The 15,941-nt window shown below is 35.3% G+C and overlaps 1 protein-coding gene and 1 pseudogene across 6 annotated transcripts in view; both read right to left on the reverse strand.

Moving 5' to 3' along the window:
- The window catches only part of Elf1 (E74 like ETS transcription factor 1), a 98,851-nt gene that overhangs the window by 34,184 nt on the left and 48,726 nt on the right, over positions 1 to 15,941 (reverse strand). For all 6 annotated transcript variants that reach the window (XM_004640258.2, XM_004640257.2, XM_023700122.1 and 3 more), the window contains one exon: positions 1,195 to 1,375. In XM_004640258.2, coding sequence (XP_004640315.1) covers positions 1,195 to 1,375 — 181 coding nt within the window. The remainder of the gene's footprint in view (positions 1 to 1,194; positions 1,376 to 15,941) is intronic.
- On the reverse strand, positions 1,613 to 2,432 carry LOC105743385 (annotated as a pseudogene).

Below are 15,941 nucleotides of genomic sequence, written 5' to 3' on the forward strand. Positions count from 1 at the left end.
TTATTCTACTGAGCTACTCCCCGGCCCCCCAAATTTTCTGATCAAGGAGATTATGGGGCCACAGAGGAAAGTGATCAACGATGCAGAGAGTGCATAAGGAGAGTCACATGGAGAGAAAAGGTTCTCTTAGGTTTTCAGAGAGAGCAAATTGGTCAAGCAATGGCTGTGACTCACCCACATGGCTGTCACTGACAAAGGATCTACAAACTGCAGTACAGGGTTTCAGGCTAAATCCTGAGAGGATCTGACTGATTTTGTCAGATACAGAAGTTACATTTCTTGTTATATAGATCTTGCTTTATCTTGGTCTTAACCATCCAGTAGAAAGGTATAAAAATGAGGCATAAAAAGTAAAGCTATATTAGTATGCTGAGCTATAAAAGGCTCAAGTCAACAACTTTTGATATTGCCAGTCCTATGGATAATCCACTACTATTATGGAGTACTGGACTATATTGGATTACTTTGCTGAATTCACACACCTACAATATTTAAATGGCAATGGAATACCCATCTCTAACAAAATTAAACAAAAAAAGGAGATATAAATGAAGGACCATTTTGTAGTTGTATATACAAAATAGGATAGATATACAGCTACTTTCTCTAAATGCAAAGAGAGGAAAGATTTGTACTAATAGTGTTTGTGAACAGGATATCATATCTGCATCTTATACTATGAATAACCACTACAAAGACAACAATATACAATGTACTAATTATTGAAACTGTTCTACTAATCAGTTTTGAAAATGTCTCATTGCTATTTGTTTCTCAATAAAATTAATAAAAAATAAAAAAGAAAGAAAAAAGAGGGGCCAGGGAGATGGCTCTGTAGAATAAGTGCTTGCCTCAGAAGTGCAAGGGCCTGAGTTCAATCCCTGGTTCCACAAAAAGAAAGAAAAAAGAAACAAGATGTGAAACTAGTGAAAAACAGAAAAGATAAAACAGTTTTCTTCTTCCTGCAAGGGCTCTACATTGAGCAAGTAATAAAGTTACTCAAACCCAAGTTATAGACTTTGGGCACCAGGGAAATAGCACTTGACTGGCAAGCACTTGACTGGCCTGAGTTCAATCCCCAGTTCTGCAAAAAAAAAAAAAAAAAAAAAAGTTATAGACTTTTCATGTTCCAAAATCTCTAAGACTGGGACACGATCAACAACTGTGCTAAAGTTCAGTGAGAGATGCACGCACCTGTGAGTGTGATGTCATCTTCATCATCATCTATGATTTCTTCTTCAGCGACATCCAGTGAGCTTTCAGTAATCATGTCATTGGGTTCTTCCACACAGGCTAGACCAGCATAACTATTGAGAATATCAGCACCAGGAACATGTTCCACAATTACAGCAGGAAAAATAGCTGAATCACAAAGCTATTAGGGGTGAAGAGGGGGAGATGTGAGGAGACAAAGAATTAACTAAATTCTGCTAAATTAAATTTCAATATTATCTGCTATTCCTACACTGACAATCCTATACTGCAAAGAGTATGTATTTGTATCACATAAACATTCATTATTAGGCTTGGGTCTTTTTTTTTTTTTTTTGACCAAAAATTTTTTGACTAAATTCTGACTCATGCATAAGCATGACAGTCTTCCCTATTTATTAGACTTCGGCAATTAAAAAACAAAACAAACAAATGAAAAAAAAAAAAAAAACCCAAGCAGCCTTGTATAGAACAGTGAAAATGCCAGGATGAGGGTAGGCTACAGTTTCTCTGTAGGATAAATACATACATTTTTTAAAAGCTTCTCTCCTGTTGGCCTTACAACTCTCAGTTCTGGTAATTAAATACGAGTTTTCAAAATCATTTATTTACTTCTCCAAGATCTTCAATGCTATCATCATCCACCTCTGGCCATTTTTCCTGAATGACCTCGATGATGTCGTCTGTAAAGTCCCCCTGAATGATGATTTCATCTTCTCCTGTTACTGAGGCACCACAGGAGAATTTCTGAGCAAAAAATCTTTGTGCTTCTTTAAGATCAATTTCAAAAGTCGCAAGGCCACACACTCTCGTCACATATTTCTTCTTTGCTCTGGGAATTTTGGCTATAGTGACCTTTTGTGGTACGGTCTTCTTTTTCTGTTTTATTTGACCCCTTCCACCTCTCTTTTGTTTTTTTCTTTTCTTCTTCTTCCCCTACTGATCCTTGACCTTCACTAATTCCTGCTTCTTGTTTGGGTGAACTTTCTACAGTGAGTTTTGCAAATTCATTTGGAAAATTCTTCTCTAACCATTGTCTACATTTAGTAACATCAGGCATATATTCACAGTACTTCACAGTAAAGGACTCAAAGTGGGTAATCAGCATCTAACTTGGCACTGTTCTTCGGATCACCTTTGAAATCACCCCCATTGGATTCAGCAATGTCAGCAGCCATTTCATAAACCCCGGCGGTCACACAGTCCTCGCCGCCTCCGGTCCCGCCTAGGCTTGAGTTTTAATGACGAAGTTTATACTAGGCATTTATAAAATATATTTCAAGTGATATACATAAAATATTAATATCATTTATGTTTATGCATTAACTAAGTAGTAGCATATAAGTGAAATATACAATTGAATAAAATTTGAGTAAAGGTCTCTTTGGCATAAAAAATGTGAATTTAATATATATTAGATTGTCACTTGCCATATAGCCTTGTTTAAACATTTGACTCACATAGAATTTTTATTTTGTACAGTTGTCCTCTTTAAGTGTGACTGTATTAAGAATATAAATTATTACTAATAATGTCTGATTTAAAAATCACAAAATCTTAGAACTGAAAATACTCTTAAAAGTTAACCTATAACAATCACCTTTTATTTTATTTATTACCTTATTTTATAATTGAGAAAACTGATGTACAGGGAGTTTTACAAAACTAAAAAATCAGTGGCAAATCTCACTAAGGTACTATACTTGCTTTATCTTTTATTTTTACATAACAACAGGCTTAGAAAATTACAAAAATAGCACAAAGAACTTCTGTCCAGCCTTAATTCATTATTACCTCAATTCTAACTTTTTTTTCAAGCCATGACCATTTAATTCAGATCACAAACCTTGAGATGCACACCTAACATATAACCTTCTTATATACACTGACTTTAAATACTGGTAGCTTTTTTAGGAATGAGAGATCTGTGTTGCTGAGTATCCACTCTTTAACGCAGACTTATGTTTACTTTTTCAAATGGTTCAATCTCACTAACATGTAAACCCTTAGCAGATCCCTAATAAAAGACCAATTTGTAAAACTGGGCTATTTTAATGTTTTTACAACTTAATAAATAGCTTTCTTGATGAATGTAGTCATGACAGCTGTTCAGCAGTATTCAAGTTATGGTTTTCCTGATTGGTCTGTAGTCTTCAATAAGTGTAAGAAGTTACTGTATAAGGCATCTGTCAAAATAGTATGACTGCACTGACACATTCATCATTTTCAGGATTGTTGGTTACCTGGGCATATTTACCCCAGATAACCTTGCCTCCTTGTGTCACAAGGCCCAACTTGCTCACGTTCACCTCAATCACTGTTCCTTTGGTAATCACACCCAAAGTTGTATACAGTGGCGATGAAGGATTCTTTTTCACATCAAGTATTGGCAGGCAAAAGGTGGCTTTCAGTTTAGGATGTGTTACACAGGCCTTCCTAAAACATAAGCCCATTGGCCTAATGAATCTTTCATATGTAGGTGGTTTTCTTATAAAGCCATCTCCAACAAAGCAGACTTTAGTAACCATCCTCTCCCATGCCTTTTTTTTTTTTCCTCTTTCCAGTTCAAATAACTTTTTTTTTTTTTGCTCCTCGAATGCCTTCAGGGCACTTTTGGCTGGCTGGAGGGTTGTGGGGATCGAACTATAATAAGCTGAGGCTGACAGCTTTGTGGAAGCAGCCACTTAAAGAACTGAGCTAGAGCCAGGCCCCCTCAAATAACTTTTACCACTTTCGTTTTTCCTTGGGCATGAACTTTGGGCAGAGGAACTTCCCATTTTCTCACCTTTTCTTTTCGTTTCTGTTTAATCATGTTAGAAAGTACTTTTGCACAAGACTGTCCTTCTCTGTCCAGCAGGCAGGCAGGTACAGGTCCTTGTGGAGCCTCTTCATCATTCTTTTGTTTGGTGCTTCTCTTTTCATGCATCTTGAGTCTTCTTCATTTGTATTTTCTCCACATGGCACTGTTTGTGGTAAAGCTTAGCCTTCAGGCCAATCTTTTTTTTTTTTTTTTTTTTTTTTGCCTTCTTTGAACATTCAAGTCTCTCAATTTTCCTTCCTTCTCTTTTTCTCATGGTAATCCAAGCGGTACCCATAGTGTTTACGGTGTAATTCAATATATTCATTCTGTGGTATGATGACAGCTGCAGAGCCAGCGCGGGCCGCCTCAAGTATGAAAAGAAAAGTCCTAACTTTGGGGTGTCCCAGACGCATGAGCTGTCTCCGTGCAGCAGGAAACAGGAAGCCCCAATTCTAACATTTAATCATATCTATTTATCAGTCTCTCCTGATAGTTCATTTATCTGAAAGTGGTAGACATACCTATTGTAGCATAACAGCCTAAACCAGGAAAACAACACTGATGCTGTTAACACTAAGACTATAATCTAAAGATCTTATTCAAATTTCTCCAAGTATCTTACTGATATTCTCCATTTTTAAAAAATGGGTAAAACATTATGATTCTAAATCCAATAGTTTCATTCATCAAACATTTTGTTTCTTAACAACAATTCCTTTAATCAGGTCCAGCATCCTGTTTATTTTATTTTTTATTTTTTTGGCAAAACCGGGGATTGAACTCAGATCCTTATGCTTGCCAGTGAAGCACTTATTCTACTGAGCCATCTCCCTGGCCCTGCATCTTGTTTAATTTGGAACAATTCTTTATTCTTTGTCTTTCACAATCTTAACAGTTTGAAGAGTGCAGGGTATTTGTTAGTAGAATATCCACTAACTTAAGTGTGGATATTTCTTCATGATTGATTCACTTAGCAGTTTTTACTAAGAATACCAAAGAAGTAATATTAAAACCTACAGTGTAACTGGACAAGGTGGCACATACCTGTAATACCAGCATTCTGGGAGGCTAAAAGAGGGCAATCACAATTTTGAGCACAGCCTGGGCAATTCAGCTCCTCATACTCTGTCTCAAAACTAAATTAACCAACCAACCAACCAACCAACTAAATAAATGAATGAATGCATAAATGAATAAATAAATAAATAAATAAATAAATAAATGTATGTAAGTAAATGAATAAAGGGGTAAAGATGCAGCTCAGGGAAAAGGTCCTAGGCCCAACACACACACATACATATATACACATACACACACACACACACACACACACACACCATGCAGAGCCAGGACTAGTGATATATACCTGTAATCCCAACGCTCTGGGAGACTGAGGGAGGATTACAAATCTGAGGCCAGTTTCTTAGTTACTAAAGCAATTTAGCAACTCAGAAAGACCCTGTCTCAAAATTTTAAGCAATCATTAAGGGCTAGTAGATTAGGGATATAGGTCAGTGTGAAGGCCCTGAGTTCAATGTCCAAAACCACAAAAAATAAAACACTTCATGTCAGGGAACCCTGATTTATTTGTCCCACTGCTTAGGATATTAACTTTGATTACTCAGTTAAAATAACATTTCTCCACTGGAAACGTGTTCATTTCTTTTTCTAATTAATAAGTGTCTTATGGGACAATACCTTAAGACTATTTTTATTTTGAGACAGTGTCTTGATATGTTTTCCAGGCTAGCCTTGACTTTACTATGTATCTCATGCTGACCTCTAACTCATAGTAATCCTTCTGCCTCAGTCTTCCTGGAATTATAGTGTATATATGTCCAGCAATATCCTGTTTCTTAACACTTCCCCATAAAGTGCTTTCTTAAATATGAGAAAAAATTCCTGCTTATAGATAATGTTGTCAGGTATTTTCCTTAAATAAGTCTGCTATCTAGGGTTTCATAATAATTAACCAGTCTCAAAAATATTATGTTCATATAACAGCATAACAAACCTTGGATTATTATTTCTCATAGGAATTTAATTACCCAAATTTAATATATATCACAGTACTAAACATAATATTCTTGCCTTCAAGAATGCTATGCTCTGAAATTTATGGATAATTACACTAAAGTACTCTAAGTACAAAGTATTCTAGGCATACTTCACAATGCTGCTTCTTATTTCCAAAAAGAGGAAGCTAACCAGAAGAACCTGGGTGTTTACACTGTAAAATTAGTTTTAAAACAGAAAATAAGGGACTCAAAAATTATACTGTGGGAAAAAAATTATACTGTGAAATTGCACTCCCACAGAGGCAATCATACAAATATCAGACAAAATGTCCAAAGCAAAATATACACATTTGCCTTTCCCTTTTTTGAGAGGTGATTAGTAGTCACAAATCCAACACAGTATAAACGTGTTTGCCTTCTGTTTTCAGCTTTTTAAACTTGTGTCTTCTAATAAGACTAAGTCCTGAGTTCAATACATTTGCACATGATTTCATTTTATGTTACTACAATTCTATGTCTAAGATAAAAACAGAGCTCATCACTCCATTCACTGTAAGATAATCAGGTTAAGAATCTTATCCTAGTTCACTCACTAAAAAGAGACTGAGGCATGGCAAGAACAGTTCACTAATGCAGTCCTCACCCACATAATATCAAAATATTTTCCCCTGTCCAAACTCATACTGATCACTGCAGTCTGGACAGGGCAGTAACAGTACAAGACATTAAAAAAAAATGCATCTATAGGGCCAGGGAGATGGCTCAGTGGAATAAAGAGCTTCCCTGGCAAGCGTAAGGGCCTGAGTTCAATTCCCAGTTTTGCAAAAAAAAAAAAAAAAAGAAATGCATCTATAATTTTATCTGAATTTCTATTGCTCCCAAGTTTCAAATAACTGCAGATAATTATTACTTTCTTTCTTGTCTTTTTCTCCTAAACTGTAATTAGGTTGGAGAGGATGACAAATCTTTCCCCAAAATTTACAAGTCTGAAGACTACTCCCTCAAAAAATCATAGTTACCTCTACTTTACAGCTTTCCCTAGAGGCAAGTCTTAGCTATTTTTTTTCTCTAGCAGACACGGTCTATGTATCTATGTATTAGTCTATGTGCATAATCAAGCACATTCTAGTTTATTTTAAATAATCATTTTAGTGCCAGGCCTGGTGGCACACATCTATAATCTCTACACTTGGGAGACTGAGGTACTATGAGTTTGAGACCAGCCTATGCTACAAAGTAAGCTCAAGGCCAGCCTGAACCACATAGTGAGACTGTGTCTCAAAAAACAAAAAATAAAATACATAAAAATTTTAATTTTAGCTCAAATAATTTTTTTTCTTTTTTTACATATATTTGGTACAGGGTCTCAATACACAACTCAGATTCATAGTGATCCTCCTGTTTTCATCCTCCCCAGCACTGGGATTACAGGCATACACCACCACCTGGACTCAGTGGTGGGCTCAGCTGACACGTATGCAGGACTAGGGATCGAACCCTGGTCCCTATGCTTGCCAAAGCAGGTACTTAGTCTGCTGAGCTATCTTGCCATCAGCTCAAATAATTTTAAAACCATTTAAGGAAAACTTCAGGCCAGGGCTGTTACCAGTGGTAAGGTACTCCTGATTCAATCCCTAGTACTGTTACAAAAAAAAAAGGGGGGGGGGGGGGGGAGATCCAGCACACAAGTAGAAAGAAAAGTGCTTTCTCTGGAGCAAAAGTTTAATATTAAAAGGGGACACAATGCTGGCATTTAGAAGGCCACAGCATGTAGTTAAGAAAATGACTGGGAAGATCATGATGCAATTCAATGGCAGAGGGCTTGGCTAGCACATGTGAGGACCTAGGTTCAATCCATGGGACTGCAAAAGGCCTTAGGTTCTAAAACTGTCCCAGCTTTTAGCATTACAGTGGAAGATATTATTTATTCTTATACAATAAATAGGGGGAGCAGGATGCAAGTGTCCACTGTCTGCTGCCTTTGCTACAGCTATTAGCATAATTTATAGGCACACAGCATTTTGCTCACTGCTGTATATGGATTACCACTTTAAAAATCTCTATGAGAGAGATACATCAAAACTATGTATTGGAAGTATTTTAAAAAGTGTCTATCCTGAACTTTTTTCTTGTCAATACTCCCTTTAATACTACAGTATAACTATTACCAAAAATTACTTTGATAACACACTGTAATACATACAATAACCTAGAGATGATATGAAGTATGTTTACAGGTTAATTGTAAACAATTTACCATTTTATATAACATACTTAAGTGTCTGCCAATTTTTGGTATCCACAGGGATTCTGAAAGAAATTCCTCTCAGACACTGAAGAATAACCATAATTTACTATGAGCCAAATAGCCAGCAAGTGGAAGAACCCTAACCTGAACTGAATCCAAGGTTCATTTTCTTTACCTATACACTATTACAGTAAGCCTTATAGTGCAGTCTTGTATTGTTGGCATATTTACTTGACTTTACTAGAAAAACAATAGGTAGACTGTGTTTGAGGGGGCAGTTACAGCTGTAACGTAATCTTTTCTAGAGTTCCCCTGTATGAGTTTATGATAAACTTCCTTAAAACATAGCCAGTTTCTTTCAATCCATAAGATATATATTACTCCTAATTTAATCAATATTTTTTCTGACATACTTGCTCTTCTCATGAAAAACATGGGCCATGTTTCTAGTCTACAGAAATAAGGATGTATATTCACGGTTGTTCCACTTCACACTGGGAACCATTTAAAAATATTAGTATTTGATCCTGCAAGGGATTAAACAAAAAAGAATATCTGGGACTATGATCAGGGTCTACGATTATAACTTTCCAAGAGAGCCAGATTTGCACCCAGGGTTCAGAACCATTGCTCTAAAGAACTGTAACATTTAACACTGGGCATGGTGGTGAGAGGTTGAGGCAGGAGGATCCCTGTGAGTTCAAGGACAGCCTGAACCATATAGTGAAACTTGTCTTAAAAGGACAAAAAAAAAAAAAGAATTGTAACATTCAAGTACATTCCCTAAATTGGACCAGTTCTAATCATTCATGCCAATGTGTGGAATGCTAATAATCTGAACAAATATTATTATGAAATATTTTGCTGTTTGACACTTGCACATTATTTTCACTTTTGTTTTTGGATTAAAAAACTATATACTGGGCCGTGGAGATGGCTCAGTGGAATAAGCGCTTCCCTGGCAAGCGTAAGGGCCTGAGTTCAATCGCCGGTTCCGCAAAAAAAAAAAAACTATATACTATGGGGAACCGAGAGGAAAGCTCTTCTATAGTTAAAATATGTCAAAGATTGGTTTTCCAAGTATTAATTTTTAGAGGCAAGCTAGTGATAGCAAGTAATTTTCTTCTGTTTTGTAACATTATTAAGTCTAGGCCATACCACCCTGAACACGTCTATCTCCTCTGTAATATTACTAAAGGCTCTAACAACTCCTGAGAGGAAAAAAAAGCATATATAAATTTCCCTTTTCTGTTAATTATGATTTATGACATGTTGAAAGTAAAATTTTAGCAAACATTTAGCAGCATTAAAAATTAAACAAAGTTTTACTAGAACAGAGACAACTCCCACAATTTCAACACTGTTCACACTATTGTTTCTATTTGCTATGACCACATACTGGCAATAATATCAAATGAAAAAGAAGTCAAGTAATCAATGCAAACAGTACAATGTTATTTGCTGTAACTAAGCTTGTTTGTATCCTTGAAACAGAAATACCCAAGATATCCAGTAGATAATTAAGAAACTACTGATCAAATTATATCAACTCTGTGAAGTAAATAAATTTGTTCAACAGATTTTTTTAATATAAAAAAGCATAAAATCTCTCATATAGTTTCTTGGCAAGTTTTTCTAACAGCAATCTGTTACATGGTAGTTGTGAAACATCCGGACAAGATCCTCAATTATTAACAGCTTAAAATGAAATACAAAAAAGTTCAGAAGTGAAACTATTATAAAAAGTGAGAAGAAATTTTAAATTTCTGTTTCTCCTATCAGATCTCTGCTTTTAAAACTTCTTATTCAAGTACAATATAAATACAAAAATATTTGCAGGTCACTTACTGCCCACATTTGTATCAGCTTTTGCTTTTATTTCTTTATCTGTGTATATAAGGCAGGGTTGAGACAGAGCATCATTATGTAGTGCAGGCTGGCCTTGAACTGGCTTATGTAGAAGATGACCTCAAACTCACTTTGATTGTCCTGCCTCAGCCTCCCAAGAGCTGGGATTGTGGATATGCACCACCACACCTGGCTGCTTTTGCTTTTAGTTGGTATTAAATGCTGGTACTAGGTGTACATTGGTAGGTTTGTTTACTATTTTTCTAAACAGACTATTCTTACTAAAACTGAAAAGACCAGGGGGCCTGGGAAATGCCTCAGTGGAATAAGCGCTTCCCTGGCAAGCTCAAGGGCCTGAGTTCAATCCCCGGTTCTGCAAATAAATAAATAAACAAAAATAAAAGTGAAAAGACCACGCCAACTTTTACTACTTCAGCATAGTAGGTCAAATGCTATTTCAAATCCCTACACAGTTCTGTATCAAACCATAATAGAAATATAATCAAGTACTGTATCTTGAAAAAATTTCAAAGGATATTGCTGATATGGCAAATTACCCACTCGTAGATACTCTACAACAATGTACATAAATCAGCATGGGGATCCAAAAGTACATTAAGCTAGGTTATTTTGAAGAGTGATACATCTGGATGCCCTTTAATCCTGCTATAAGAATGTACTACAGGGCTGGACAAATAGCTCAGTGGACTAAAGTTCCTGCAAGCAGGCGCAGGGGCCAGGGGTTCAATCCCCAGGCCTTCCGTGCCTATCCCACTCCCGGAGCATGCTGAGATGGCAGTTGAGACTGGGTGTGGTGTTGCAAACCTGTAATCCCAGATCTTGGGAGGCTGTAAACAGGTGGATCACTATGAGTCGGATCTAGTAGTGAGACCCTGAACACCCCGTAGACCCTTTACTAAAAAATACCAAAAAGAAAAAAATTACTCATAATTTCAAAACATTTTTTAAAAATGTACTTGATAGTTTGCACTAAACATGTACAACAGAACAGTGCACAACATTATCAGAGAAAAAGACTCCATGAATAACTGTTGCTGGTATTGAAACTATAGTAATGGCCATAATGTCCACACCTTAAATGAGAACATAAACATTAGGTTCCAACAAAATATATACTGTAGTTAGGAGATCTGGGAATAAGGTAACATATATAATCACCTAAATATCTTCTAATAAGGTAAGAGCATATGTATATGTGTGTGTGTGTGTGTGTGTGTGTGTGTATACACATGCACTTGCCTAACATTTATGAGGTTGTGGGTTCAATTTCCAGTAATGCAACAACAGTGATAACATAGAAAAGGATTCACCATGTGTATGTGTTAAGTAGAAAAAAGAAAAAAAATGACAATCACTGTCTTCAAGTAATTTGACACTACATGGAAAAATTTGTAATGTGAGATACAGGAATAACAAGATAAAGTTGTTAATTCCTGAGTGGATATTTTTAGGGTTGGTTGATTTGGTTCTAAGACCTTGAAAGATAGTTACAATTTGAATGTACAATAGGTATAAAATGTAGTAGATCATTCCCAAGCAGACAATAAGGCAGGAAAGCATTTGGGAAAATCATATGATAAGCTGGCAAAAAAAAAAAAAAAAAAAAAAAAAATAGAAGGCACAAGAAATAAGAACAAAGCAGTCAGTCACACACTTAACAGCTTCTAACTGTAAGTGCTAACATGTTTGACTGATCATGCAGTCAAAAGAAATCCATAAAACAGTTTTGGTGAATATCACTGCTCTGAAACATCATGCACTGATCTTCCTTGAAGATCTAATTCAAATGTAACACTCATGGTGAAGCTTTCTCGAAGTCTGAATGTGGTCAATATCTGTAATTCTTTGTATCGCCAACCCCCTGCCTTTACCTCTGTTATTACATTGAGTACTGTTTCCCAAACACCACACTTAAAAACTCATGAAGCAATGTTGAAAATGAAAGCAAAACACTGTTATGCTTTAACCTCCAGCAATCAACAGTCATGTTTAATATAAGAAAGAAAGGCCTAAGACTACCTCTGTTCATTTTGTTGTAGAGTTTATAAAATATTTATTCTACACCAGGTATTAGTTATTAAATTAACTTCTGGAATATTTGATCAGTTCCTTCTGTTTAGAAATCTGTATTTACAGATTTCAGCACTCTTGTTATAAATTTATCATGCAAACACATCTGTTTAAAGCACCTTCACACAATAATACAACACTTCAAAAGTTGATGTAAGTACTTCTTTCTCAGCTAGAAATATTTTCAGCCTAAAATTGACAGCAATAACAGACTTCTAAATGGTCAATACTGATACTGTTGATATTTTCTTTCCAAGTCATCTCCATTCAGAAGTTCCAAAGCAATTTTGAGGAGTAGAAATTTATGAGAGAAAATAAAGTGCTGGCAAATAGATATTGACAACAGCAGCTTCTTTAGATGAGCAGATATATAATCATAGACCATAACTGGAAACATGAAATATATTCTATTCTGGTGCCTTCATCTATTTTATACAAAACCAACCAATATAAGACCATAAAACAAGTTAAACTTTATAAAATGCAAGTTCCGCAAAAAAAAACAACAACAATAAAAAAAAGTTAATAAAATAGAATATACTATCAAGTTCAAAACTGAAGTCTGTACATATGAGGTATGAGGTGAATGTTTATATTTTCAAGACTTTATTACCTTAAAAGACATTACCAGGGCTGGGGCTATGGCTCAGTGCTACAGGTCTTGCCTTATATGCAAATGCCTTGAGTTCAATCCCCAACACCACAAATGCAAACAAACAAACAAGACACTGTTATTAAGACTCCTCAAAGTACCCGCCTTGCCTTGAAGATACTTATTCCATCATCCTTGCCACTTTCTGAAGCAGTACTAGAGATCTTGCATGAGTGTCTTTAGGTGCACTGTCATAGCAGTCTCAATGTAATGTTTTAATGAGCCTGCTTTTTTGTTGGATGGCACTCAACAATGGTATTCATCACATCTGTAAAAATCATATCTGGTAAACACATAAAAGAGAATGTCTAGAACTGCTTCATAAATTGGCAAAAATGAGATAAGTATGTTCAGAGCAAAAAAAGAGTGTTCTGTAGGGGATTAATAGGGGATTAATGACTATGTATCTTTTATTGTAATAATTTTTTAAAAATTTAAACACTTTTTTGATCAGCCTTTTGATGACAAAATGATAGTGCAGGGGCTGGGGAGATAGCTTAGTAGAGTAAGTGCTTGCCTGGCAAGCTCAGGGTCCTGGATTCAATCCTTGGTACAGCAAAAAAGAAAAAATGATAGTGCTCAGCTTAGTTATATGCCTGCTCTGTAACAGCTTTATAAGCAGCAACTTATTTAATCCTCAGAACAATCCTATAATTTAGGTTCAGTAACTTTTATCCCTAGTATGTAGATAAGAAAACCAAAGCACAACGAGGTTAAGTAACTTGCCCAAGGTCACAGAGGTAGTAAACAGTGAAGCCTAGTATTCAGCTCAGGCAGTATGACTTCAGTAACTGAGCTCATAACTATTACTGTCACTAGCAGGATCTGTTGTGAACCCAAATAAGGATGTAACACTGTAGCACAATAGCAAATTTCTGTTAACAGCCATGATCAAGGGCTAAGGAAATAAAGTAACAAGCCCTTCATCATATAGGGGAAAAAAAGATACATGAAACATACATACACATTTATCACACATGAAGTAAAATATCACCAAGAAATTTAGCACAATTTCATTTGTACCTTACAACTATCTCATGTAGTTTTGTACATATAAAATTTACTTGTAGTCTTCAAAAAATACAAATTAAACATAAAAATAGGGGACTGGGGAGATGGCTCAGTAGAATAAGCGCTTGCCTGGCAAGTATAAGGGCCTGAGTTCAATCCCCGGTTCCGCCAAAAATAAATAAATAAATAAATAAATAAATAAAAACATTAAAATAGGGCTGGGGAGATCAGTAGAGTAAGCAGCTGCCTGGCAAGCACAGGGTCCTGAGTTCAATCCCCAGTACCACAAAAAAAAATAATTAAGATGTATTTATAGATATATATTTATATATATATATGTATGTATGTATGTATGTATATATAATGCCCTATGATAAATCATTAGCTATTTTTGTATTAAGCTACTTCTTTATAAATGGAAAGTTATTACTTTTATATTAAAAATAAATTGAAAAAGTAATTAAAGGAGATAGATCACAGGTTGTACAAAATGATAATAAGATTGACAGCTCTAGATCTACCCATAGGCTAAGCAATTAAATTTTTGCTATGCTTAATGACACAGACCATTTCAAATGTTCTAACACTGATTATAAGGCAGCAAGATTATTAAGCATCATTGTAAGAACATACAATATAATATCATTAGTAAAAGTCAAATTGCTAATATTCAAATAGAGTCTCCATTATTCATTAACTGTATGATTTGGAGCAAGAAGTAACTTAGCCTCTACATGCTTCAGTTTCCTCATCATAAAGTGAGGACAATAGTATTTACATCATATAGTTAGTATTTCTAAAACCCTTATAATAATATCTGTTTAAAAAAAAACCTACAGGTTCATCTTATTCAATTAAAACAAAGAAAATGCAAGGCTGGAAATGTCTTCCAGTGATAGAGTGTTTAGCATGCAAGAGCCCCTGGATTCATTTCTCAGTACCACAAAGGAAAAAAAAAAAAAAAAAAAAAAAAGGTGTATGTATGTGCTAATGATGTTAACAGCACCTTTCTAAAGATATAACCTCTCCAAGGCCAATTAAGCCCATCATATATAGTAAATATGCAAGGATTGTTTAGGAAAATTTTAAAGCTACATATAACCATGTACAAATATGGTACCATAATGTAAAATGCACTTCTCATGGTCAAAAGATTAACTAAAACATACCAGTGAGAGGCTTACATCTCTGTCCTCCACTGCTACACCCCAAGATAAAACCTCACATCAACCTGGGATCTTTTACCTAAGAGGGCAGCATAGTAGATAACACATACTCATACCTTAACAGATACACAACATCCTGTTTTAAAACAAATTCAAAATGTTTTCCTCTCCCAAAATATCTTTTCTATTATTTCTGGGTTAAATCCATCATCACTACTTCAGTATTTTTAAGTTGGGATCAGACAATCTTCTCCTTTAGAAATTTTCCTTCTTAGTTGAAGCTCATCTTGATTTTAGAACAATTTAATCTAAATTCTCATTTGTTTAAGGTTTACTTAGCAACCTCTTATTTTATCCCTTAAATGGATGCTACAAAGAGCTAGGAAATTATAATGTCCTGACAAAGCTCAGAATGACTTTTATTATTTGCAGTAACTATGTTTCTACAGTAACAGCATGACATCAAAATTGGTTTTTTTTAAGTATTGGCCTATTAGGTACTTAGTTTAGGTTTATTTCAACAAACAAATCAACTTGATTAGGCATATTTTATTTTATTCTTGGCAGAACTGGGGATTAGAACTCAGGCCCTTGTGCTTGCCAGGGAAGTGCTTATTCCACGGAGCCATCTCCCTGGCCCAATAGGCATATTTTAAATCTACAAGTTCTCCAAGTATTTTTCCTAGTAAACAAACTGGATCTCCAGTACACTATTTTTCCCATATCATACCTTACATTCCCCAAACAACCTGTTCAAAATAAATTATAAAGTCTCAAAAAAACTCTTAGCCCTTGGAGGAGGCTAATTACATGCTTTGGACTGAAGTAATGTATGATTATGGGACTGTTAATATCTCTTCATATGCTTGAAAAAACAGCATACAATTATAAAGAT

The sequence above is a fragment of the Octodon degus genome, unplaced genomic scaffold, assembly GCF_000260255.1.
Source record: "Octodon degus isolate 3935 unplaced genomic scaffold, OctDeg1.0 scaffold00122, whole genome shotgun sequence".
Taxonomy (NCBI): Eukaryota; Metazoa; Chordata; class Mammalia; order Rodentia; family Octodontidae; genus Octodon; species Octodon degus.